Here is a 27953-nt window from a genome sequence, read left to right as displayed (position 1 = left end):
AAATTTTTTCCTCAAATAATTTTTAGCCGAAAAACTAAATTATGTTTAGGATTTTCCTTACCACTCTAATGAATTACGTATTTATGTAAACACACAAAACAGTCGTTGCAGGCAGCCATTTTAAAAAGTATGTATCGTTCAATCAAAAGTTGCCAAAATTCTTCAAAAAATGAGTAGAATTTTCCAAGCTTCCACAGATTCCCATCTTTTGAAATGAAAAGTCATTATTGTCGCATTCATTGTCGTTACTTATAAACTATTATTTATAAATCACAACTGGGCACCGTTTGTATTCTCATCCTGCCATCTGTCTGGATCTGGGTTACTAGAGGACGGGGTTACAATTTTGGGTGCATCCGGTAGGGGCATCGGGGGATTCTCTGTAGGGTTTCGCGGTGTAGGAGGCTCGGGGTCAGGGTTGTTGATTGCCGTGGGGTTGTGGTATGCATCTACTAGTTTACGTAAACGTTTTATTGTCTCTCTCAGCTCAGTTAACTGCTCTGTTCTCTGAAACAAAATGACGGGAACCAATTAGCTTCATTTTTAGGCGGGCATGAAATTAGAACAATTGAGATCAATGATTATTCTTCGATAATTGAGAACAACCTAACGTACGTAGAATTTTATCACAGTTTTTGCTTCTCTATGAGCAAATAATAAAGACAAGATGATCATTTCACCTAACGCTAAGCGGGGTACTATTTTAAACTTGTTGAGGAAAATTAATACTTCACCCTGTACATTGCGTACACCTGCGTGTACATCATTTACGCGTAAATTGTCAATTTACCTTGGGGAATGAAAATTTGATGTTTAAGGCGGAAGTACGACAGCCAGCTATCGTGGTCTTTTTTATAGATCGAGAGCTGAGAGCAATCTGAGCTGTTACGACAAAAAGATATAAATTTGCAGGCATGAAATTTGAATTGTTCTGCTAGAAATGGTAAGCATTGCTTAAGAACAAAAAAACTCACGTTTCAAAAAAATAAACAAAATGGAGCAACAAATTGATCAAGAAATTGATCAAAAGCTTAAAACAATTTCTTTTGCAATCAGTACAACCGAAAAATACACCAAAACAGATAAAATCGAGCAGTTAGATAGCTTTTTTATATATGAGCGCATATGATGAACAAACTCTGTTGGACCATTATAAATAATATAAAACAAAATTTTCTTGATGATTGGTCATTTGATATTTGGGAGCGAGTAAGTATTTAATAAACAGTTAGGTTTCGTAACTTACAGATTTTCTGTTTTCAAAAAAATTAGCTTTTCAAAATGTTCTGATACAAAAACTTTCCTGCAAGGAAAAGCAAACAGTATATCAACTTTCAGAAAATCAGCCATCCCTGCACAGCTAAGAATTAAAAATATAGATCAAAAATTTATTTTACTGGAAAATAATTTAGCCACCTTCTCAAGAAAACAAAGAATTTGGATTGAAGTTGCAAACAAATGTGTCCAAATTTTTGAGTTTTAAACATTCCATGAATTTTTCTGAAAAAATCAATAAAACACGATAACAATGAACCAATTGTTCTCAAATAACATCAAGAAACTGCCGCAGCAAGAGAGGTATTAACCAAGGAGCTTCAAACTTTATCAATAGAGCTGATTTAAGAAACTCAACGAATTTAAATTGAATAACAAAAACAACTTCAGTGAACATTCCATAAGACTTTTAGTAGTGAAATTCTGCCATAAATTAAGCGGCTTTATTTTTTAAATAAGAGCAACCTATGGTGACAAAATTCAGAAAAAAGGTTGTAAAATTTCATCAAAAACCAAAACTTCTACAATCAATGCCACAAACTTCGTTTGAGAGCAATTAAGTACAACATAATTGCATGAATTAGACAACTCGTGTCATTATGGTTTAATTTTTTCCCTAAATCAACGGATTAAAGTGGGGGGGGTGTGGGGGTCAACCTCTAAGAAACATCCTTCACACCATAAGAATAGGTCTCCAAAACAGTTTCTGTGAATCGCATATTTGGAGACTAGTGAGCTGAAAGACTCCAAGAGCACTTAATGCCCTGCCTGTTTATACAGTTTTTTGTAAGAAATGTCAAATGGGCCAGACGAAAAAACGGTCAAGCAAAAAATTTCATAAAAAAGACCGACAGGACAAATATAATTGCTTCAAACTTCGTTTGATAGCAATTAAAAACTAATTAATGAAATCAGTTCAATACTTTTGAAGAAAACAAAAAAATTAACTTATTTCATTTCAAAATTGCGACAACTCTGTTTCAAAGAAGTATTGTTTTTCATTCTGCTTTGGTATGAAATGGCTTGATTTTTTTTAATATCCTCAGCATAACAGTTAATTACTGGTGTCACAATGACACAACGTTTGTCCTATTCATGATTCCTTTATGACAATCAAATCACCCACAAGACGCAATCTTTTACCGTCTAGCATATATTTATACAATGTTTTCTATCTTATTGATTTTCAGCAGCATTTCATGGATTCGTTGATTTCTAATTTGCTCACATTACATCAGTAGTTGTAACATTACTTCAAATTGCTACGTTTTCTGCTTTATATTTTTCGCGATTTCTTTGAGATTCTTCTAAAAGATTTATCCATGAACCTTTTGAACCTATGACAAAACCTATGACAAAAAGTTAGCGGATTTTACAATAATTACTTTTTTCTCAGGTGTCTCAGAAAGTCAGCATCTAGAGCGTTTTTTTCTGAAAACTTTATAAGAGTAATTACTAGCAGGAAAAACAAACTCATAGAAAAATTTCAATCAAAATGAGCGAAAAAAAAACATATACACATAGACACCTAAAGTTGCATCAATTTCAATGGAATTTTTAAAAGTTTTAAGAATTCGCTCCCTAAAACTTATTTCAAAAATTGAAAACCGTTCATAAATCGATTGGGGTTTTTTTCAAGATTCAAATCAATTATGACAAAATGAATAACATTTTTTCACCCAAATTATTTGCTTTTACAAACACTTTTTACAAAATCCCTAAAAATGGTTAGATTTTGGTGGTGCCGTCGGATCCTCAAGTCTTCATCTTGGATCCAAAGTTTGAACTCAACCCGAACCAGCCAATTTGAGATCAAAATTTTGATTTTCAGCTTTTCAGATTTTGCCGTTGTTTGTCTCAGGAGCTGTTGTATTCATTTTTTTGCGGATAATTGTCTTATCATCAGCAAGCATCACAATCACATTAATTTTGCATCACTCAAAATATCGTTTTTGAACTAAAAAATTGTCACAGAAAAAACGGCCAAAATAAGTAACAGAAATTTACTGTAAATGAGTTCCAGTTTGTTTGAATTAAATTCGAAAATCGATTTGAATGCACAAAAAAGAGTCATCAATAACTGCATAAAATATTGATTTGTTCATTATAAAATAAGTTCTCAGCTGTGAGAAAAGTTAGTAACAAAAATAGACAAAACTTGGCCCTGGAAATTATAGTAGTTCATGGAAAACATAATTAGACTTCAGATACTTTTATTTTCAATAAAACGAACAATGTTGATTAAATTCTGCAATGGAGGCAACTGGGAGAAAAAAAAGTTAATAAGGGAGTGATTAAGACCAGGAGTTCTGATTATCTTACATAGGGTGATAAAAACTTTGGTTTCCATCTTTGAACAACTTCTGTTTCGAATAGATCAGTTGCAAAACTTACATACACCATTGTTTTGTTGATTAGACTACAAAGTCCTGTCACTACCCGCGGGTCGAATGTACTCACTAAAAACCTCACATTTTGTTGTAAGAATGGTGGGTAATTTGTCTATACGGGTTTTTTGATGTAAGAGTGTGCTTGTATTTTGTTAAGCGGGGCTAAAATGGTGTAAGAGTTGAGCTGCAATAGGATGAATTTTAAGGAAAAACCCCTGAATAAAACAGCCATGTAAGACTGGGTTGCAATGGGCTGCAATGGGAGGACTTTTGAAGAATTACCTCCCCTGACTAAAATTGCCATGTTAGAGTGGGCTGCAACGGGCAGCCAAGGGAGGACTTTTGAGGAATTACGCCCTGACTAAAATTGCCATGTAAGAGAGAGCTGCAACGGGAGGAATTTTAAGGAATTACCTCCGTTGGCCAAAATTAACATGTGAGAGTGGGCTGCATTGGAAATACTTTTGAGGAAATACCTCTTCTGATTAAAATTGCCATGTAGGAGTGGGCTGCATTGGGGGTAAAATGGTGTATGAGAGAAGGTAAGGTGTTCAGAGGTTGTAAAATGAGTTAAGAGCTGGGCTGCCAAGGGGGGTAAAATGATGTTAGAGTTTGGTGTATTTCGTTCTGGGGGGACAAAAAGATGTAAGAGCGAGAGGATAATTTGTTGAGAGGGGGCAATTCTAACAAGTATTATTCATATATATAAACCGTCAAGAGTTGGAAAATCTTTGATGTCTGGAGGTTAAGGAGAACCAGTTGAGGGCACAGAGGATGTGGGCTCAAGACTGTCGGTCTTCAATTTGTCCAAATTTTTGAGTTTTAAACATTCCATGAATTTTTCTGAAAAAATCAATAAAACCCGATGACGATGAACCAATTGTTCTCAAATAACATCATTAATATGCCACAGCAAGAGAGGTATTAACCACGGAGCATCAAATTTTGTCAATGGAGCTGATTTAAGAACCTCAACGAATTTAAACAGAAAAACAAAAACAAATTCAGTAAACATTCCATAAGACATTCAGTAGTGAAATTCTGCCAAAAATTAAGCGGCTCTTTGTTTTAAATTAAGAGCAACCTATGATGCCAAAATTAAATAAAATGTTCGTAAAACTTCATCAAAAACCAAGCAAAGCCACAAACTTCGTTTGAGATCAATTAAGTAAAACATAATTACATGAATTAGACAACTCATGTCAATATGGTTTAACGTTTTCCCTAAACCAACGGATTTAAGGGGGGGCGTGGGGTTCAACCTCTAAGAACCATCCTTCACACCATAAGAATAAATCTCCAAAACAGTTTCTGTGAAACGCATACTTGGAGACTAGTGAGCTGAACGACTCCAGGAGCACTTAATGCCCTGCCTGTTTATCCAGTTTTTTTTCGTAAGAAATTTCAAATTGAACCGACGAAGAACGGTTCAAGTAAAAAATGCTTAAAATAGACGGACATGAGGAATATAATTGCTTTAAACTTCGTTTGATAGCAATTAAAAACTAATTAATGAAATCAGTTCAATACTTTTGAAGAAAACAAAAAAATTAACTTATTTCATTTCAAAATTGCGACAACTCTGTTTCAAAGAAGTATTGTTTTTCATTCTGCTTTGGTATGAAATGGCTTGATTTTTTTTAATATCCTCAGCATAACAGTTAATTACTGGTGTCACAATGACACAACGTTTGTCCTATTCATGATTCCTTTATGACAATCAAATCACCCACAAGACGCAATCTTTTACCGTCTAGCATATATTTATACAATGTTTTCTATCTTATTGATTTTCAGCAGCATTTCATGGATTCGTTGATTTCTAATTTGCTCACATTACATCAGTAGTTGTAACATTACTTCAAATTGCTACGTTTTCTGCTTTATATTTTTCGCGATTTCTTTGAGATTCTTCTAAAAGATTTATCCATGAACCTTTTGAACCTATGACAAAACCTATGACAAAAAGTTAGCGGATTTTACAATAATTACTTTTTTCTCAGGTGTCTCAGAAAGTCAGCATCTAGAGCGTTTTTTTCTGAAAACTTTATAAGAGTAATTACTAGCAGGAAAAACAAACTCATAGAAAAATTTCAATCAAAATGAGCGAAAAAAAAACATATACACATAGACACCTAAAGTTGCATCAATTTCAATGGAATTTTTAAAAGTTTTAAGAATTCGCTCCCTAAAACTTATTTCAAAAATTGAAAACCGTTCATAAATCGATTGGGGTTTTTTTCAAGATTCAAATCAATTATGACAAAATGAATAACATTTTTTCACCCAAATTATTTGCTTTTACAAACACTTTTTACAAAATCCCTAAAAATGGTTAGATTTTGGTGGTGCCGTCGGATCCTCAAGTCTTCATCTTGGATCCAAAGTTTGAACTCAACCCGAACCAGCCAATTTGTGATCAAAATTTAGATTTTCAGCTTTTCAATTTTTGCGGTTGTTTGTCTCAAGAGCTGTTGTAGTCATTTTTTTGCGGATAATTGTTTTATCATCAGCAAGCATCACAAATATAGTAATTTTGGATCACTCAAAATATCGTTTTTGAACTAAAAATTGTCACAGAAAATACGGCCAAAAAGAGTAACAGAAATTTACTGTAAATGAGTTCCAGTTTGTTTGAATCAAATTCGAAAATCGATTTGAATGCACCAAGAGTCATCAATAACTGCATAAAATATTGATTTGTTCCCTATAAAATAAGTTCTCAGCTGTGAACAAAGTTTGTAACAAAAATAGACAATTCTTGGCCCTTGAAATTATAGTTTTTCATGGAGAACTTAATTAGACTTAAGATACTTTTATTTTCAAAAAATAAACAATGTTGATTAAATTCTGCAATGGAGGCAACTGGAGGAACAAATAGTAAGATGAATACGAGACTGATTAAGACCAGAAGTTCTGATTATCTTACATAGGTTGATAAAAACTTTGGGTTCCATCTTTGAACAACTTCTGTTTCGAATAGATCAGTTGCATAACTTACATACACCATTGTTTTGTTGAATAGACTACTAAGTCCTGTCACTAACCGCGGGTCGGATGTACTACTTAAAATCCTCCCATTTTGTTGTAAGAGTGGGGGGGGTAATTTGTCTATGTAAGTGTGTGCGGGTATTTTTTTCAGAGGGGGTAAAATGATGTAAAAGTTGGGCTGCAATGGGAGGACTTTTGAGGAATTACCCCCGACTAACGTTGCAACGTAAGAGTGGGCTGCAACGGGCTGCAATGGGAGGACTTTTGAGGAAATACCTTCCCTGACTAAATTTGCCATGTAAGAATGGGCTGCAATGGGCTGCAATAGGAGGACTTTTGAGAAATAACCCCTGACTAAAATTAACATGTGAGAGTAGGTTGCAATGGGCTGCAATGGGAGGAGTTTTGAGGAATTACCTCCCCTGACTAAAATTGCCATGTAAGATTGGGCTTCAAGGGGCAGCAAGGCGAGGATTTTTGAGGAATCACCCCCTGACTAAATTTGTCATGTAAGAGAGAGCTGCAACGGGAAGAATTTTGAGGAACTACCTCCGTTGGCCAAAATTAACATGTGAGAGTGGGCTGCAATGGGCTGCAATGGAAGTACTTTTGAGGAAATACCTCTTCTGGCTAAAATTGCCATGTAAGAGTGGGCTGCATTGGGCTGCATTGAGGGTAAAATGGTGTATGAGAGGGGGTAAGGTGTTCAGAGGGTTAAAATGAGCTTAAAGCTGGGCTGCCAAGGGGGTTAAAATGATGTAAGAGTTTGGGGGTTATTTGTTCTGGGGGATAAAGTGATATAAGGGTGAGAGGATAATTTGTTGAGAGGGGGCAATTCTAACAAGTATTATTCATATATATAAACCGTCAAGAGTTGGACAATCTTTGATGGTCTGGAGGTTAAGGAGAACCAGCTGAGGGTACAGAGGATGTGGGCTCAAGACTGGCAGTCTTCAATTATGGGGGCAAGAACTATGTAGGATTGAGGGGGTAAAGTGATGTAAGAGTTGAGCTGCCAAGGTGGTAAAATGGTGTAAGAGTGAGGGGGTAATTTGTTCAGAGGGGGTAAAATGATGTAAGAGTGGAGCTGCAATGGGAGAATTTTTCAGGAAAATGCAGCTCAAAACTCTTAGGTTTTTTTGGGCTGCATTAGGCTTCCAACGGGGGTAAAATGGTGTAAGAGTGAGGGGTAAAATACAAGTTAACCCCCCACTCTTACATCTTTTTGGTCTGTCAAGGGGGTTTAAATGATGTAAGAGTTCGGGGGTAATGGAGAAATTACACCCTCACTCTTACACCACTTTACCCCCGTTGGAAGCCTAATGCAGCCCAAAAAGACGTAAGAATTTTGAGCTGCATTTTCCTAAAAAAATCCTCCCATTGCAGCCCCACTCTTACATCATTTTGAGCGGAAAAGTTCGACACGGGATTTTCTGAACGCTCATCATATAGCAGCAATGGCCAGAAAAAGTTGAGGAAATTCGCATAGTCTAATAGCAAAGGATGAGTTGGCGCGAGATTTTCATTAGCATAAGGTGATCATTGACATTTAATTTCGGCGATAAATGTTACAACTTTCTTTTATCGTATCAAGAGCTAATCAATTTTTCAAAAATTAGTAGCAAAACTGTCAGCATACCATTGTTGTTTCATCAGTGAGTCTTGTATCGCAACTCTGCTCCAAGTTGACAAATGCATCTCCTATCCTTTTGCACTCGGCCAGTGCCAGATCTAGATCATCTCTCTGATTGTTGAGATTCTCCTCCAACTGGTTCACAAGATATTTGCTAGGCACGTGGACTAACTTCTTGTCCACTTCCATACGCAACTGGTGCACTTCGTCAATGCTACCAACACAAATTTAAAGTTCAACAAAAACGTTTGAAATTTTATATAGTAAAATTGATGTGTAATATTCAACAATCAGCCACCCAAAACCTCAAAAAATTATTTAACATGCTTATCCGAGTCGAGGAATTTAAATTAAAAAAGCAAAAAATGACCGGGTTTTGCAAAAAGAAATCCCAACTCGAAGTGCGAACCCTTACCCCGGTCAAAATCCGCTGATTCATGCAATGTCTTGCAGCTTTCTACCACAATTTGACCAGATTCCTCGACTCGGTTTAAAACATGTAAACCAATTAGCATCTGGATGTTGTCAAAGGTCTTAGTACACAGGCATGATTAAATTTCTCAGTGTCAACAAATTGCCGATAACAAAATAGAATAGATGTCAAAACGGGGAGATGAAACGTAGCATAAATTAAATAGAGATAGTATGATGATTTATACTCACAGATGCAGACCAAATTCAGTAGGCTGGCTGTAAACGTAAAATTACGCTCGAAATTTCTGTTTGAGAAAAAAGTTTTGTCGGTTTGTCAAATAATTGATGAACTTACTAATCCTGGCGGAGTAGTAATACAATTGTTTCCACAACATTTCAGTGTAGGGGAAAAAACCATATAAAGAACGCTTTTGTTTAGATTATCAAGTGTTTTTCAAGGATATATTGTCACACACTGTTTTCAGTGATATCAGACGAACGCGGATTATTTAAGTTATAAAGCTATGCAGCTTCTGTTTTTAGACCCAAAAACTTAATTGGGGGTTGGGACCTTTAAACTACCCTTGCTATTTTTTGTTTAGTCAATTTTGGCCACTAGATATCTTTTCCGGTGCGATACAAAAGGGGTAGTTGTGAACACAAATCTAAGCGAGAAAAGTAGGTAAGAAATATCTAAATTGTTTAAGTATCAAAACAAGCACAAATAGCGCAGATAGTATAACACATTAAGCAATCTAAGGATCAATGGTTCGAGCCTCAATTATGTCAAACCTTAAGAAGGAAAATCATTATTCTGATACAAGTAACTTCAGCAACGAACTGTTTGAGAACTGATTTGAGCCGAACCAGTCAATTTTAGACAAAAAAGAATTTTTTTTAAATGATAAAATGCAATGAATGGCTTACTATTAATCCAAAGGAGGGCAAAATTACGTCATTCATGAACCGGACCCCTATTAACTTGCATATAGCTAACATGGTTTGTCTAGCTTTTGGCCGCCTTTTTTTATACATCTGATGATAACAATATAACAGAATGTTGTCTGTTATCGGACAAAGAGTTTATCGTTGAAAAACCGTACTGATATCTTGAACAAAGATTGTTCTCTTTTACGTTTTCTGGTAATTCGGGTCTCAACCGTTTTATTAGCTTGAATATGTACTATTGAAACACTCCTGAAACACAAAATGGATCCTTGAATAGATACTTTCAAATTTTGGTTGCCATAGGGAAAATGAGGCTTTAAATCGATTGTTCAAGTTTTGAAAAAGTCGATCTGCAAGTTTTTTTTTCGATCCAGAGAAGACACAAAATTTTCGATTTAAGAAGATTAAACAGACAGAGATTTTAAAAACTCGTTAGAGAAAAAAATGATCATGTCAACACCCGTAGTTTCAACACAACATAAAATATTCCCGCAATTTTTTCCTTGACTAAGTTTTTGCAAAACAAATTAAAAACTGATTCAAGTGATGTTTCTCTGTCTTGTAGGTTGTCCTGATTGTTTATCGTATCTAGGAAGAACAATAAGTATCTGCAGCTCGTAATTGAAATGTATCATTATACTATATTGAAAACAAAACATTAAGGAAACTTTTAATTGGAAGGTAAAAAAATTCATTTGTTTTTCTCTGGAATGAAATTATACAACACGCCACTTTACATAAAAAGACTAATGGAAGTAGAGTTGTAACTAATAATAAAAAACTATAACCTCAGTTTCGATATCTTCAAATCAAACTATTATAAAGTGATAAATTTTATATTTGTTTCTTTTTTCACTGCCAACTGTTTGGAAAGCAAATATCTTAATGAGACAATTTTGCGCATAATGTTTTGGTATTTTTAGAGGCTTTAAAACAAATTCAACTTCCGTAGTCGGTGGTTTAAAAGAAAATTACTCTCAAATTATAAGAAGGTTGGGCCAAAATAGATTTCTTCTCAGCTTAAAATCGCAAAACTGAAATTCGAATTCAAATAATCTTTCGACTATAATGTAATGACCCTGTCAAGACACGGAAAAAAATCACAATTCCCGACAAATTTTCAGTTTTTTTTGTGCGTTTATCTTATATTCGTGTTGATTTTCTTTACTTCAGTTGGTTTCTTTAAACGCTTCTATCATAAAATTTTATACCAATATTTTTAAGGAAAAGATAAATTCAAATAAAAATTTAGGATTGCCAATTCTTATAAATGGTTTTATTTACCGTGTTTCTTGCTCCTTCTCAATCCTTGAGTTAGTCTCCAGTCGGTAATTGCCCAACTGAGACTGCAATTCTGTCACCTGAAATAACCCATGACACCTTATATGGAAAATTGTGCAATTGAGAACTGAGCCACCTATGCTCATTAATAATGACGTCACTTATTGTAATCATCTGAAAACTGACAACAGCAACTATATAAGCAAAAATATCTGAATCTGAAGTTCAGTTACAACGTCATTGAAATTCGGTTAACTTTGTCACCAATTTTTGGGGTATTGTTTGCCTTTTATTACTACATTGCTATCAAATTTCGGCTACAGATATGAACAGAATTGCACATGTGTGTAATAAATTGGGTTAATTGCTGACCTGTGGCTTGAGTCTTCCGTATGCTTCCTGTAATTCAGTGACCCTGACTGACATCTGTTCATGCCACTGAGACAGCTGCTGAGTCATTTTTGCACTCTTCTCATTCACACTTGCCTCTACCTAATAAACAACACAAAACTCTCAACCAATATTTCACTCCTTGTCAAAGTTCTGTCATATATTATAGACAGTAAAAAAATCTTCGTGGACGGTTAGAAAACCGGTCAAACTATAGAGTGAATTTTCGACCTCATTTGTAAATTCTGAGCTTGAACCCTGATTTGAGATTGAGTTTACGGGTCCTGTTTTGTCCCGGACTTGAGTCGCAGAGCAATTCAGCGCTGAACCAGCACATTTCAAGAGTAACAACTAAATTCAGTTCTGAAACATTGCATCTCCAGAATACTTTAAGTTTCTTTATGTGCGGTTTTTCTTCATTATGATTATGTTGAGGTCATAGAGTTCGCCCTGGCTAAACTTATCCTGTATAGCCTGAAAATTACTCATACCCAAAATTAAGTCTGAGCTGAATAATTTAATACTTTTGTATTTTATAACTAGTAATTACTATAGTAATATACACACTATTTATATTTAAGCTGGTTTGTAGGCAATTACTACAAAGCCCATTTAGCCTAGTGGTTACGACTTGCTAAGCAAATTAATTGTTATAAGTTTCCATGCGGAAGTGTGAATCGCATATAAAAAAACCTTTTTGGCGGGAATTAAGCAGAGCATATTATTTTTCATGAAATAAATATTACTCAAAATCAGACTGGCCAGCGTAAATAGTGACATGAACATAGTACTTGTCATCCTAAAAACAGAATATCTTAGACTGATTCCTCACTGATTTGCTCTACCACCAACCTCCGGGGTGGCACAACATACAAAAACTTGGAAAAAGTTCACTGTCAAATTTATCTTCAATCTTTTCGGTCAGACCTAGACAGGATCGGCAAAATGGAGAGTAAACTGCTGATACATTGCTTTTATTTGCTCAACTTAACACAGGTTTCCTTCATTAAAAACTCAAAAACTTGATCAGAGATCGCTTCGAAAGCAGAAGAAAAATGTGCCATGGCGCCAACGAGATTCGCAAACTCGCTTATCGGCGTCTGTTAATTTTATTCTGGAGTATTTTACCCTAAAGGCTTCCAAAAATGAACCAACCCGGAAAAACCAACCCTATAAAAGGCCAAATGTCTATGTTCAATTTGACATAAATAAAAGAGCAGTTACTTAGAAGGAGACATATCATAATAGTATAAACCAGAGCTGAATCCGTTTATCAGAATTTTTAGGATAAGACTTCAGCGCTGCATAAGCGTAGTCAAAGATTTTCGGCAATTTCTTTCAAGAAAGAGAGCGGCAGACAAGGGAAAGGTCAACAAAGTCTCATACTGAATTCAATTGGAAACTAATGGACAATTTTGAAGCAATAAGCATAACCGAATAACGTCAGATGAATTGCACTCAAACGACTGTCGCACAGGTTTGCTTCTTCACGACCTCGCTGCAGTTTAGGAAAAGTACCCTAAGCTTAACTGAAAGGTTATGGAGTTGAGGCGCATGAGTCGGGAGCGCACGGGGAGTGGGATCGAGCGCGTTGGATTACGGGTTGAACGATGTGCAGGAGTTGGGGATGATAGAGAATAGGGACTTGATGTGGGGATAGGGGTCAGGCGGGGGAGAAAGAGAAGGGTGAAATGGGGGACTCTAAGAACCGCCCTTCACATAATGAATTAACGTATCCAAAACAATTTTAATGAACCGATACTTAGTGTCTAGTATGACGAAAGGCGCTATGACCACTTAATGCCCTCTGACCATTGCCTGTTTATCCCGTTTAAGAGGAGAAAAGGTCAAAATGGTCAGATAAAAAATTTTTCAAGCAAAAAATTGAATTAAAAAGACCACATGACTATTATAATCGCACCACACTTTGTGTGAGAGCAATTAACTACGAAAACAGAAAAATCTATAGGAAATTCGGAAGAAAAATTGTCGAAAGTTTGACTCAGCTGCTGTAAACTTCTGTAAAACCTTACAAACCGTCTACTAGATAACTGATTTGGACTCTTGAAAATTTTGTATTCTTCGAGGTTTGTGGAGTTTTTCAGAAAAATCTTTTTTTAAATCAAAAAAGTTGATTTAAAAATCTTAATATATTTTTTTTTAAAAAAAACACATGTTGTATTTAAAAAGCAGCGTCACAGATCTCCTACTTCCCTAAAAATATTTTTCAAGATTAGGAGATGTTTCAGCGAATTATGATCAGTAACACAGTATTGACCCAGGTTGTAGTCGGTACTTTTCCGTCCAAAAAGAGGTTTTTTCACTGTTTGGCGTCATCGCCACAATCAAAATTCCACAAGTTAACTTTAATATCAGAAATCAGAACTTGTGACGCTTAAGAGTCCACAGCTTACAATATGTATTAGCCAAGTTATATTTCAGTCTATAATTATAAAAATTACCTCTTCCAGTTTGGTGTCAGTGTTCTTTTGCATCTCTCGCATCCTAGAAGTCAGAGTGTCCACTCTCGTCTCCAGATCTCCGAGAAACCTCGTGATTGTCATCTGCGATTCTGTTCTCAGTTCCTCCATGTCATGCTTGTACTGTTAAAATCACACTGACCATTGCAATATTGACCATTTCTTTTTACAAACTTTTTCACGCACAATTTCATTTGAATAGTTAATACCATAACTAACTTGACTCAGAATTCCGGACTAAGCATTCCGGTTAAACGCTTGGTTCAATAAAAGTCAAATTAACATTATACTGCTTAATCTAGCAGTTTTTGCAAAAAAATTATCTATGGAGGTTATCCTCAGCGCACAGTAATAATTCTGCAGCAGATAAAAAAATGCTTAAATAGGATAACTTAGGATAACATAAATAGTGACCACACGTAAACACATAATTTTTGAGCCGCTGTGATAAACCAAGATAACATAATTTAGACATTGAAGTACAACAAATGACACAAACCTTGGGAGTTGATTGTCTCGGATTCTGTTAAATTGCACAGTTTGATTACTTTACATCAAAAATAAGCATCTGCTTCTCTGTTATCTACTTCGGGGGGGGGGGGTCTCTAGCTCACTTTACACCCAAAAATCTTGTCAACTGTTTTCCCAAAAGTTGTGTCCACCAAAGTAGGACGTTGTCAAATATGACCCAAAACTACGCAATTATTATTAGGCATTAAACTGTTCAGACATAGTGTTGAAATACGATTAATTTTATGTTTTTTGGGGAAAAGGACTTGTTCCAAGCTTACGTCATCCTTCAGTTCTTTATACTTCATCTCAAGTGAGCTGATTGTAGTCTGCATTGTCTTGATTGCAACACCCAGTTTGTGGTTCAACTCATCAGCCTTAGTGGATACTGCCTGATCCTGACTCTCTCTAGTGGTGATCTCAGCCTTGAGAAGTCGTGTCAGTTTGTCATATGACTCCGAGTGCTTTCTATCTATCAATTCGGCACTTTTGTTCAGTTCGGCATAACCACTACTATATTTTACTTTGTCCACCTAAAAGAAAAAACTCACTTGTATTTTCTGTAATTCACTTGTATTTTCTGTAATTCACAGAAAATTTTCTGTAATTCACTTGTATTCACTTGTAATTCACTTGTATTTTTCAAAATCTTGTAATTGCCTCCACAGATTCCTGCAAGATTATAGAGAGTAATACCATAATATTACACAGATCTCGCCGCAAAGTTGAAAAAGAAGTTTTTTTCGCAATCTTCTTACAAGATAGTTCTTTCTTTAGATAAATGGAATATTTTCTTTGCTCAAATGTTGGCTGTTTATGAAAGCAAGCGAAATAGTATTCTAGAATTATCAAGCAAAAATGTAGACTCAATGACAGTAATTGCTTTGAACTCAGTGAGAGTGAAATTAAAAATATCGTACCTTATATCAGATCTGATAAACAATGGACCATTTTAAGTACCCAATTTTTTGTCAACAAGTCATTGTAGTTAGTTACATCATCCCGGGTTAATTACCGCATTAATTATTATACATATTAACTCCATTTTTGCGCAATCATTCTATGATTACCATGCAATCACTTATGCCTTTGTAAAATTAACGCATTTTTTGGAAGACTGACAACACAGCATGCATACCAAAACTGTTAAAAACAACGTTTATGATACAATCCGTGCGTTATTTTTCTGATCTTTCAAGAAAAGAGTTATCAGTCAGATTCTTCCATGGTCAATTATAATAACTGTCCAGATGTGACCAGAAGACCAAAATTTGGCAGTGAGTGGACCCGTTTTATCACAATTAATCAGCTTGCGAGTGACATTTGTTAAACATAATGGGCCAAAAATCGCAAACATGAACAGATTCAAATGTTGCATAGCCGCTCTTTGACGAGAATATATTAGTAGCAACGTCAAATTTAAACTGGAAACAAAAATATAAAAATTTGTCCTGAATACAAAACAGATGATGCCATTTAAAGGCTTGTTTGAGTATGATGTTAAAAATTCTATTGGCAACAGCATCGAATTTTGTCCAATGCATTAATGAAATAACTATTTTTTGTTTTGATCAAACAGTTATTATTTGATTGGATTTTTTTGTTCAACTTCTCACACTTTTTTTGCTCTTTCGTGATGCTTAAATATCGTTCATTCCGATAGTTTAAACCAATTATTAACCTTCAATTCAGTTGAGAACGTAGATTTACATCCAGAAAAGTGTCTTTATAATTGATGAACTGTTTTAATCTGTTTGAAAAAGGACTTACATAGTCTTGTGTTGAATCAAAAAATTTTTTTTTAATCATACATTTTTTAAAACAACTGAAAGGGAGCCATTACATTCATATGAATTATCTTGCATGTAGCTCTCTAATACACTGCTATCTTTTACGAACCTTACGTTGTATTTCAAGATGGTATATTCAGTTACAGTTGTCTAGGAATGATATCTCGTTAACCTCAATGATGGCAAATTTAAAATATAGTTTGGTTATGGCTCTTATTTGATATATTTTAATTCAAAATTAGATAATTTGTTTCAATTTGAGTGTTGCATTTTCGATGCTCAAATGCTGACTTGATTTTAAAAAAAAACTTAATCAAAACTATTAGAAAATTATTTGAAGAAGTTAAATCAATTTATGATCTGTCGCTTGATACTGTTTTAATTTTCAAACCTTTGGGCTGTTTTGGCATTTATAGTACAAAAAAACAGCCACTATTTGTAGTAAATTACCTGTATTTTACGATTATTCGTTTTAAAGTTTTTTTTGAAAAATTTTGCATCAGCCGACAGCTGCTATTTTTGCTTAATTATTGTCAAACAGCCGCCTTTTTAAGAAGTGTTCTGTTCTTCTTCCTTCGACATTTTGCTGACAAGTTTAATTTTGGTGTTCAGTTCAATGAATTTAGCTGTTTTTAGATTTTTTCTTTTTCATCATAAGTTCGATGGCTTGTTGTGTTCTTAAGCATCATACAAGTATGGCTCAATTGTTCTTCAGTTCACTTTTAAAAATAAAAATTTAATTGTTGGTGTATTCTGTCGACAGAGTTACAACATTATAATATAATTATATATGATTATTCTTCTAAACGTTTTTGCTCAATTATATTTGTTCACATTCTGTCGACATCCTCATAAAGCACAAACAACTCTTTTTCACCTTCGAGTTATCATTTTTTCTTATTCTCTTTACATAGTTAGAAAGTACCACTAGATAGATAGATGAATTAGTTTTGTACAACTATAAATTTTTGATCAATTGTCAGAAAACTATGACCAAGTGCAAAGCACCAGTTATATCTCGTGCAATTAAAACAGGTACTAAAGTGTCCTGTGTCAATCTTAAAGGCAATACATACGAGAAACAGAAACGAGGGGAGTATCTCAAACGATCCAGAATCGTGAAAAAGAGCAAAACTCCTTACCGACTGAACCGCAAAAGGCGGACAAGGAACAGATTGTTGATTAATTCCTCAAGTGACCACCCAAAAGTCCGGAAAACTATTCAAAGCAATCAAACTGTGGAAAATTCGCCTACAGAAAATGTCGACGAAAAGAGCAATTTGGACAACCATCTTTCACGTTTGGCTCAAAATGGTGAAATCGCATCGATGCTGCGACTTCCAAATGTCAAAACATCGAACAATATGGCGGTGATATACGTGAACTACGTGAAAAAATTACAAGAATTTGCGAAACTTACGCTTTTCGATCACATTAAAGTGCTGAAAACAAATTTCTTCACTTTGACATTTCCGGATGGCAGCGTTCTTGTGATCGAGCTTTCGTTATACCTAAACGGATTTGGAATTTCAGAAGGCAAAAATGTTTCAGTTTCGATTCGCGGTCAAAATGAGATGACAAACCCGAGCGAGACAGACCCGTGCGAGAAACCAACCATTAAAACCCAAGATTCGCCCAGCTATGTGGTTTCTGTGTTCCTTCAACACCCAATGAATGTATCCAGCAGTTACCACCGGTCTTTCAAAGTCTGTATTCGAGAAATCCATTGTAACTCCAAAGGTCTGCTGAATTTCATCACTTTGGACAATTTTGAGGAATATATTGATGCTACTGGCGGAGTGAAACTTGGATTGTGTGTTCAGAAATGAAAAATGATTCCAATTCGAACATATTATGTTCAATTCTATTGGGAGCTTACATAAGATGAAGGAAAACAGAAACTGAATAGTAGTTTAGCATAAAATGAACACAACAGCTTCAATGCAAGATTTTATATTTATACTAATTTTTAAATTGCTCTAATTAAATTTTTATCGGATTTACAATCCATTTCTTTGAAAACCTGAATATCTAATTTTAGCAAAGCCTTGCAGAGAACATTTCTTGTTGCATTCTGCCCTGTTAGACTATCCTGTCATGAAAAAGAAGTTAGGGCTGTTGATCCTGTAAAACTTGCTTTCTTTTTTATCATAAATAATTATTGCCATTTTTTGCACCTCAGTATTGGGATTTCTGTTGTTGCAAATTGGTTGATTGAGGCTTTGGCAAAGATTGAATATAACTCTTATCCAAAAAATGTTCCTATCCATCTCATTCATAATCTTCGATTGATTTTTTTTCAACAAGAGAACATAAAAGGTACGTTCAAAAGGGAGACATGGCTGACTGAATTTTTGCCGAGACTAATATTTGTGAAGTTTTGAAAATCTAGATCACAACTTGCAACAAATTTAAAGACGTACATTCTTAACTTTCTATCGCAAGTTTAAAACAAAAAAGTCACAATTCGATACAAAATTCTTTTTTTCCTGATGGAATTTGGGGTTTTCATTTTGTCGCTGCTTTTTAAAAATTTGGAAAAAAATGTGCAGAAGAAAAACAAAAAAATTGACCAGCCGAACAAAAATTGCAATAGTTTGAAACCTGCCGTGAAAACTTTGTAATTCTGATATTGCTGCAACAAAAAGGGTAGGCCATCTAACTATATCGATAGCAGCCTATAATTTGCCGGAAAATAACTGGAAAGGACGCCAAATTTATTAATTTAAACAAAAATTTGAAAATTTATAACACCTAACCATCTCAGCAGTTTTGACACAAAAATTTCAATTGCTAGTCGGTAATTGAGATTAGATAATTTATAGTGTTGAGAGCTGTGAACGGATGATTGATACAGCATAAAAAACTCATTTATATAAATGCTAGTTACGAATACTTCAACAGGCGGCAATCAAATTAAGGCGCGCTTGCACAAAAATGAAAATCAATTGGACCTTTACTTTTCCATTTAACGCATGAGGACAACTTTAATCCTGGATTATTTAGAAAAATAACCGATTAAACTTTTTAAAAAACTAAATACAGAAGGCGCCATTAACACTGCTCAATTTCAACGTTATTTAATTGATATTAGCATCTCAGGGGTACTACAAAAAGCAAAGTAGGTGGATCAGCAAGAAAGCAAAAAAATTCCCCACAAAAATCTCAAAGCATCTTCAATTTCATAAAATAGAAGGTGTAAAATCTTTGCGCCTACGCGGTGATGATTCGAGTTCAAGGGTTCCAGCTTTTAATTTTTTTAAAGAAAAAAAACAATAACTTTCGCAACCACTGCTGAGTCGCAACCACTGCAGAGAACGGTTTTCGTTTTTCTCTCTTATTTGTAAAATAATTGCAGCAATTTCTCAAAACAACTTTTTCTGCAACAGGATATCTTTGCGATTAAAGTTTCTAACAAACAGCTCTCCTTATATTGCCTTTGTAAACAAGAATTGCCTTTGTTTATATTCTCTATTTTGATTTTAATCTTTCAGACTTAAAATCCAATAAAAATTTGAGACTCACTGTACAAAACTTGTCTTAAGCATATGTTCTTGCCTTGGATTTGTTTCATATCAGACTTTACCAGCATATATAAAGGGATCCCGTATTGTGTGATCTATAGCTAACCCTGTCAAACTCGATAAACTGCGCATAGATTAACAAAGAAAATAAATATTGTGGCATTATAATGCTTTAAAATTTTGTTTAAAAAAAACTCTGAAGCAAATAGGAAAACAATCAACTCGAAAAGTCAGCAAAGCGGGAAAAAGTTATGTTGAGTCCTTGTGTCTTCTGACTGAAATTTTATTTGAAAATTTCTGATTGAATAATTTTATGAACGTAAAAGCATTCCTATACTGTAGTATCAACCGTACTGATAGCAGTCGCGCAAGAATTTTGTTACAATCTGAAAGCCAATATTTTCTGCTGACCACATTAACACGTCTTGTAGAAAAAATGGGAAAACTTTGATGGCTGAGTTCATTTGAGATTAACCTACGAGATTATTTTAAAAAAACTTTCTCCAAAGAGACAGAAACAGACATAAAACAGCGTAACAAAGTTTTGTGGCGCAAAGTGATTTAAATAGGCATTTCACGGTAGACAACAAACTTTTATAATTGATTTCATTTTTTCAACTTTTCATCTCTTAAGTCTTTCAAACAGAAAGAATCGCGGTAATAGCGGAGAGAAAAAGAACCTAATGCAGGTTCGAACGGTCAAACAAACAAGAATGGTCAAGGTCTACCAGCTTGAACGATTCCGGAGTTTGTTTGGTAACCTTTGCTTTCTTTTTGATCTCGGCAATTTCTGCATCTATCTTCTTCTGCATCTCATTTAGAGCAGTCTGTGCTTCGTCTCTCAACACTTTCTCTGCCGCATATCTGTGCTCTTTCTCCGTCTGGTACAGCTAAAAACGAACAGCACTTATTGCAATTTTGAAACTTGTTTTATTCTCTCTCACTTCTGGTTTGTAATGGTGTTGTAATGTTCTGTGTATAAATTATATGCCCAGCTTTCCCTAGTCACACAGCAATGCATAGCTTAAAAGACTCTGACAGAATCTTGTTAGTTGATGCATTAATCTTATCAGATCTTGCAATAATTCTTCATAGCAATCATGATATGCTTTGTCTTATATGATCCTGTAAGATCTGAACAATCGGTAAGAATCTTGTAAAATCTTAAAAGATATGAATTGCTGAATGACCAGGGTTTCATCAAAATTTGAAGCCTGAAAGCGACCTTTGTCCCTTGACTATTTACTCATTGGTATTAAACTAATCAAAGTCTTCTGCTGACTTTCGCTATTTCTACTGATTTTCGCTGCTTGTTTTTGCTGGTTTTTGTTTGCTGCTTCTTTTCGCTGATTTTTGCCACCTGCTCTATCGTTTAAGTTTTACTTTTCGTTTAATAGGTTCGACAGTTAGAATTTATGAAAATTTAGAGGCGTGATTGCAAGGAATTCATCAAAAACGGCGTGACAATCACATGTCGGCGGCACATGTCGGAGTGAAAATCATTTTTTTTGTCACTTTAAGTTCTAAGTTCAGGAAACTTTATCATTAATTACAAAGAGTAAGAAGCCATTGCTGCAATCAAAAAGATTAAAAGCATAGCCGGCAGAGTGTCGGAAAATAGCCGCGATAAACGTTTGTGGCTTTCATGGAAGAAATAAGATAGATAGATTGACCACCAGTCCTTTAATAGACCACTTGACTTGGGTTAGATTTGGACTGTCTTTTTTATGAGACACATACCTATAATTGCCTATAAGGCAAAAACCCTAATAGGGATTTTTCAGAAATAATTTTCGAAATCAAAGACTCTAATACTCAATACTCAAGAATTAGGGCATATACGTTTGGCACTACTTGGATGCACACTATTGATCTTTAACTAGTAAAGGTTCATAAAGTTTAAAATTCATTAAAGAGTTCAGAAGTGAGGTAAGTCAAGCATTTAAACCAGAATAAATGACGTCACGCACACAAATTGAAAAAGTCAATGGTCGCAAGAATCATCGATCAAAACGACGAATTAAAAAAACATGACAGGACAATTTCTGACGCACACTTCAAAAAAAATTTATTGGCTAAACATATACTAGACCTAGAACGGACAATGAGTAAAATGGAAAAACCATTTCCAAAAAAAAATCAGTTAAAAAATTAAAAAAAAACTGAAAATCAGCGTCAAATGCCGCATGTGAAGGAACACCACAGGCGAGAAAGAGAAATTTGGTTTCAACCAAAAAACTTAGCCTAGAATAAACTATGAATGGATTGGGAAAACCATTTAGAAAAAAATCCGACCCATGAAATTGAAAAAAAAATCAAAGTAAAATTGCCGCATGTGAAAAAAAACCACTAGCGAGAAAGTGAACTTTTGTAATTACGTATCATGAGAAAAGTTTTGCTTGATCAGAAGTTTTGAGAAGTTTAGCTTAATAATTGTTCCGACCCCACATTTGGGGGAGGAAATATCAAATCTTTTTTTTTGTTCAGACAATTTCGGTCGATCGATATATTCATCGTAAAGAAATGTGAGTGGTATCATTAAAAAGCTCGTTCAAAGTAGAATTCGAAACTAAAAAGTAATTTTTGAATTTCATTTTTTGAGAAGTTATCGAAGTTTAATGTTTAGCGTGAACGCATGATATTTGTCATGCTTTTGTTCACTTTTAACGGAATTTTTGTTCAAAATAAGACTTTTCTTATTCAAAGGTTAATTCAAAATTATATTTCACGCTACAGATTTCAACAGTTTTCTGATCCTAATAGACGAAAGGCAATAAAACCGCCAGTTTTTGTCTCATGAGGACTTTTATTATTCATAAAATAATCGAATTTTATTTGAAAGTTTTTTTAAAAAAATTTTCATTTTTTTGAGAATTTCAGTCACTTAGAGACTTGTCACTTTTCATATCATGGTTCTGCTCAGGACATATCTCGTTTACAGTCAAATGATGGCAACTGAACATTAATCAAAAAATTTGCTTTCGAGGAATCACTCAGATTTTTCGGCTGAGATCTTCTTCCTGAGTTTTTAATAACATTTGGGAGTCCTTCGGCATTTTTTTGAACATTAACCGGCCACAAATTTTTTTGTGACTTGTAAGTTGGTCTCAGTAATGACGGTAACACCATCAAATATACTGCAATCAAATTTAATCTGGTTAGTGGTATTATCTTTTAACTATTAATTCCATGACTTCGATACCACAAGTTTTCTTTTTTTTTGGAAATTTTTAAATAATTTTGGTTCCTTTTGAAATCTTGTTACATTATCCTAATATTAATAGTTCCCATTGGTTTAGAGGAGAAATGCAATGGCTCATAGATTAAGTTTTTCAATAAAAACGTGGTTTAATTGACTTCAACGCTTTCTTCAGGCACTTTTCTACTGATTCTTTTGGATTCTGCCTTTTATTTGTTGATGTTTTCATTGCCACAAGAATTATTATGACGTCTTGTTTGATGACATATAACAAAAACATCCTTCTTGTCCCATTAAGTCATAATTTGGCGTACTTATTGACTTCTATTGAAAGCTATTGAATTTAATGGTTGTAAAGTCTTTGAAAAAAACTTTTTGAAAATTTTCTTTTCGAAAAATTTTATTGAATTACTAATCGATAAAACTTTTTGTGAATTGTATGTTAGTCTGGGTAATGACAAGACCTCCGTTTTGTGTACTGCAACCCAAATTTAATCTGGTTGGCGGTATTATCTGCTAAATATTGGTTTCATGACTTCAATGCCACAATTTTTCAGTTTTTTTTTAAATTTTCGATTGTTTTCGTAATTTTGGTTGCTTTCTGAATCTTTTCATGTTCTCTTAATATCGACAGTTCCCATTGGTTTAGAGAAGACGTTCAGTGGATCATAGACAAAAATTTTAAGGACGGGTTTATGGCTTAAATTGCTTCGAAACTTCCTTCTCGAACTTTTTTACTGAAATTTGTGTTTTTACCTCTATTTGTTGCCTTTTCATAATCATAGGACTTATTGTGATGTCCTATTGATAACCTATGAATGACAAACATCCCTGTTTTCCATTTGAGCCATATCTTATTTATTCACTTCCGTGAATATTGACAGTATTGACTGTTAAGACTTAAAAAATAAATTTTCAAAATTTTTTTGAACATTAACCGATCTTAAACTTGTTTTGATGAAGCGTAAGTCAGTTTGAGTAATAACAGGACCCATTTTCTTCTACTGCAACCAAAATGTTTTGCATCTTCGATGCACCAAGTTTTCATTTTTTTAATTTCGGGATATTGTCTCATATTTTTGCTTACTTTTGAAATCTTACCATGTTATCCTAAAATTGACAGTTCCCACCGGCTTAGAGGAGGAATTTAATTGATCACAGATAAAAATTTCAGAGAAAAAATATGGTTTTTAATGGTTTTGACACTTCTCGCACTTTCTTAATGAATTTTTTCTTTTTGCTTGTTTTTGTTGCGTTTTCATAGTCATATGACTTATTGTGATGACTTATTGATGACTTTTTAATGTCAGATATCATAGCCGTATTTTTTGAATTCCGTTGAAAGCTACTGAATTTTTGGCTTAAGACTACGGGTTTGCTCAAAAGTTTCGTTGTTTTATTGTATTTGTTAATCTTAGCTGTTTTCTTTATGTCGATTTCTTGCAAAAAAAAATCCCATTGCGGTTAAAACATAAATTGGAAATTAAATTACTGAATAGTTTGTTTTTTAATTTCCTCGACCATTTTTCTCATTTTTTTAATTTGCTGTTTTTGCCCGTTTAGTTTTATGTAGGCGTCAATTTTTTTCTAAAAGCTGACAGTTCTCATAAGCTTATAATTCAGGATTGAGCAACGTATTCAATGCAGTTAGAGTCTTTTTAGAGATCTTACAGTTACTGATAGTTTGTTTCAATTTTTTTGAACTTTTCAGTTCGTTCATTCTTTTTGCCAACTTGTAAATTATTCTCATCATTGAGGGGTCACATTCACTTCCTTGTAATTAAACTTTTAACGTGTTTATTGATAATATGTCGTATCTGTTGCTTTTTCAATTGGACAATATGCATTTTGATAATTATTTTGTGAGTGGTCAGTATTTGTGTTTCTTTTTGTCTTCGTTTAGCAAATTCGCGTAATAATACAACCCAACGATTTTCAAATGATGCCCAGGTGAACATATTTAACATTTGAGTACAATTTCATCTGTATAAGTATACATAACAATTGTAGTAAAAATAATATAATATTTTCTAATCTAATATTTTCAAATTAAATAATTTGTGTTTGCGCAAATTTTTTGCATTTTTTTGTTATTCTGCACCTTTAGTCCGTTTCTATGCCTGAGTCTAACCAAAGACAGGTCGTATTGGTTTCCTCATTATTTATTTTATTTCTTCTTTTTGCAGACTTGTTACCTATTCTCATTAAAGAAAGGTCACATCTGCTTTATAATTAAGAAAAAGTAAATTTGTGTAGTTAGGGTTTTGTCTGATTGTCTGGTTGTAAATTACGTCAAAAATGTAGATGAGCACGATCGGAACATCATGTGCGAACGCACATTAACGACCCTCTTTGTTAGGTTTATTTATTAATCCTTGTTCCACGGAAAATAGTTACAACAGATTGGTCTGCTAACACAGCTATTTTACAAGTAATTGTTTAATTTTCTGAGGGTCATCTGAAGGTTTAAGCGTTGATAATAAAAATCAACGCATTCAGCGCTTTCACAGCAAATTTAAGTAGAATTTTTGCGTTTCGAAGTCTTTAAAATTAACTTAAGTTATCCCTTTTGTTCATTTCCTTATCCACTCCCAATTAACTTTTTTCATAATTCTTGATTGTGGCTGCGAATGTTTGTCTACGTACCTTTTCGAAATCTGATATGCGTTGAATGAGTTCGTTCTTGACCTCCATCTCGAGTGAGTGCATCTTCCTCTTCTGTTCATCTTCACTCTTCATCAATCTCTCGCTATGCTCAACCCTCTCACGGTCAAACGTCTAAACATCAAACATAACAAAAACATCAACAACAATAACAACAGTTCAACAATATTCTTTCCAGAACAAATAACGAGAACAGTTGCCGATCAATTTTAAACAGCGAGTAGCTACTTTCCAAGTTCAATAATTTCTCTTTACTTGATGAAGTTGGGAAAACAATTTTTATGCGCCGACCTCTCAACTAGAGGTATATCGTAGATTCAAATTTATGGTGTCGTTAAATTTGGTTTTGTATTATATATAAATTGTCATTTTATTGAGGTTACTTTCAATGCATTAGAATTACCTGATTGGTTGATGATGATAGTCTAATGAGCTCATGTCTGAGATCCTCCATCTGTCTCGACTGTTCTGCTATTTGTGTGTGCTCTTCCGACAGCCTAAAAGAAAATCAAGAAATAGACATTTTATTCAAAAAGTTTTGGATGATGCCGGAAAATAGCCGCGATAGACGCTTGGGGCCTTCCATGAAATGAAACAACTAAAGAGATGAGATAGACAGATCGACCACCAGTCCTTTAATAGACCACTAGACATTTTGGGTTAGCTTTGGACTGTCATTTTTATGAGACACATAAGCTCTATAAGGAGAAAGCCCTAATAGGGCTTTTCAAAATTAGGATCTTTTCCGTTTGTGCCCCCTCAGCTTAGCGGGCGCATTTTATTTGCACCCCTCAGATGCACGTGCAATGTTTCTTACATAATGACTTACTATGTAATGGCACGTGCTGTGTAACTGGGGGCGCATAACGTACTGGGGGCACAAACGGAAAAGATCCCAGAATTAATATTCGAAATCAAAAACTCAAGACTCTAATAAACAATACTCAAGAATTAGGGCATATATGTTTGGCACTACTTGGATGCACACTATTGACTTTTAACAAGTAAATGTTCATGAAATTTAAAGTTCCATAAATGAGTTCAGAAGTCATTTTTTTTAGTAAGCCAAGTCATTGAAAAAGTCAATTTCAAAAAGTCAGGGTACGACGAAACAAAAATCTGTTAGACGAAGTAAAAACAAGCCTAAAACTAATATAATGTCATACTCAAACCTCATAACCATCAAAAGTTGCAAAACAACTGCTTTTAAAAGCCGCACGTGAACAAAAAAAATTTCGCTTGCTAAGAGAAAAAATTTTTACACATCAATTTCTCGCTCTCTCAAAAACAGCGGTATGAACAAAAACCACTCTCTTTTCGCTCCGCTCTTCACTTTTGTTCAGCACCAAAATCCCTCCCAATTTTTTTCACGCGTTACATTTTCCGCTTCAAAAATTACTCCAATAAAATTGATTAAAAAGAAGGACTTCTCCAATACTCCTCTTCGAGTCGGAAAAAAAACAGGAGCGCTATAATAGCTGCCTGGAATTGAGGACGCGGCTATTAATAATGCACTTGGTTACATACGATTAGAAATTAGCAATCAGTATTAGCATCATGTTTTTTGATAAGCTGATAATTTAATCCCATGTTTGGCTGCTATAGCTTCATGTCAAGTCTCACGGGTCACTCAGGTATGGACAAGACCCGCGAGGCATGGACAAACGAGCTAAGCATAAACTTTAAAACTTGGAAAGTATACTTTAGTTTACTTTAAATTATCTCAATAGTAATTCTGGTAAATTCATTTAATGGGTAAAAACAGCATATATTAGGTATTTTGTTAGATTGGGAATTTTGTCATTGGGGATTCTGGCATTGCGCATTTTGTTCTGTCATCCAGCATTTGATGAACCATCAGCTTACATGTTAAGACAAAAAATTAAATGCAGTCGCTTTAGTGTAATATTCAGTCTTCTTTTACATATCATAAAACTCCTTCTCACTATCAGAACAAAATATCCTATGATGAAAACCCAATATGCCAAAACACACACATTATTTCCCGGGTCGAGGTTTTTTGGGTAAATTTTTGCAAGAAATGCGGTGAATGCGGTGAATTCTTGTAAGAAATGCAGTGATTGCGGTGAAAGCGGTGAAAATAAGTATTTCACCGCATTTCACCGCATTTCTTACCAAAATTCATCGCAAAATTCAAACCATTTCTTACAATAATTCACCGCATCGACTTTTGTGGCAAAATAATGTAAGAAATGCGGTGAAAGAGGCGAATGCGGTGAAAAAAATAATTCACCACATTTCAGCGCATTCAAATTCAAAAGAACTTTCAAAGATGTAATTGACATTCGGAGCAGTGGACTAAGCAGTGGAAGGCATGCAGGAAGTCAGAGGTTCGAACCCGTGTGCGGACAATTCTTTTTCGTTAGAATACTGAAAACGAGGTGAAAAAAAATAATTCACCGCAATTCACCGCATTCACCGCAAAAATATGGACGAAATACGC

At 34.4% G+C, this 27953-nt stretch overlaps 1 protein-coding gene across 1 annotated transcript; it reads right to left on the bottom strand.

Annotated features, from left to right (window-relative positions):
* Positions 1-19: 19 nt before the first annotated feature.
* Positions 20-26666, bottom strand: LOC142345089 (uncharacterized). The gene is made up of 11 exons (XM_075397173.1): positions 26662-26666; positions 25893-25986; positions 25472-25603; positions 20388-20516; positions 14594-14845; positions 14302-14325; positions 13785-13925; positions 11305-11424; positions 10936-11012; positions 8296-8503; positions 20-507 (listed from the first exon to the last, which is right to left on the bottom strand). The coding sequence occupies exons 1-11, from the start codon at positions 26664-26666 to the stop codon at positions 271-273; spliced, it is 1419 nt and encodes a 472-aa protein (XP_075253288.1). The 3' UTR covers positions 20-270.
* Positions 26667-27953: the final 1287 nt, after the last annotated feature.

This window comes from Convolutriloba macropyga, chromosome 8 (assembly GCF_964194025.1).
Source record: "Convolutriloba macropyga chromosome 8, txConMacr16.3, whole genome shotgun sequence".
NCBI lineage: Eukaryota > Metazoa > Xenacoelomorpha > Acoela > Convolutidae > Convolutriloba > Convolutriloba macropyga.
The sequence above is the reverse complement of the archived record's forward strand: the minus strand, read 5'-3'. Positions and strand labels throughout refer to the sequence as shown.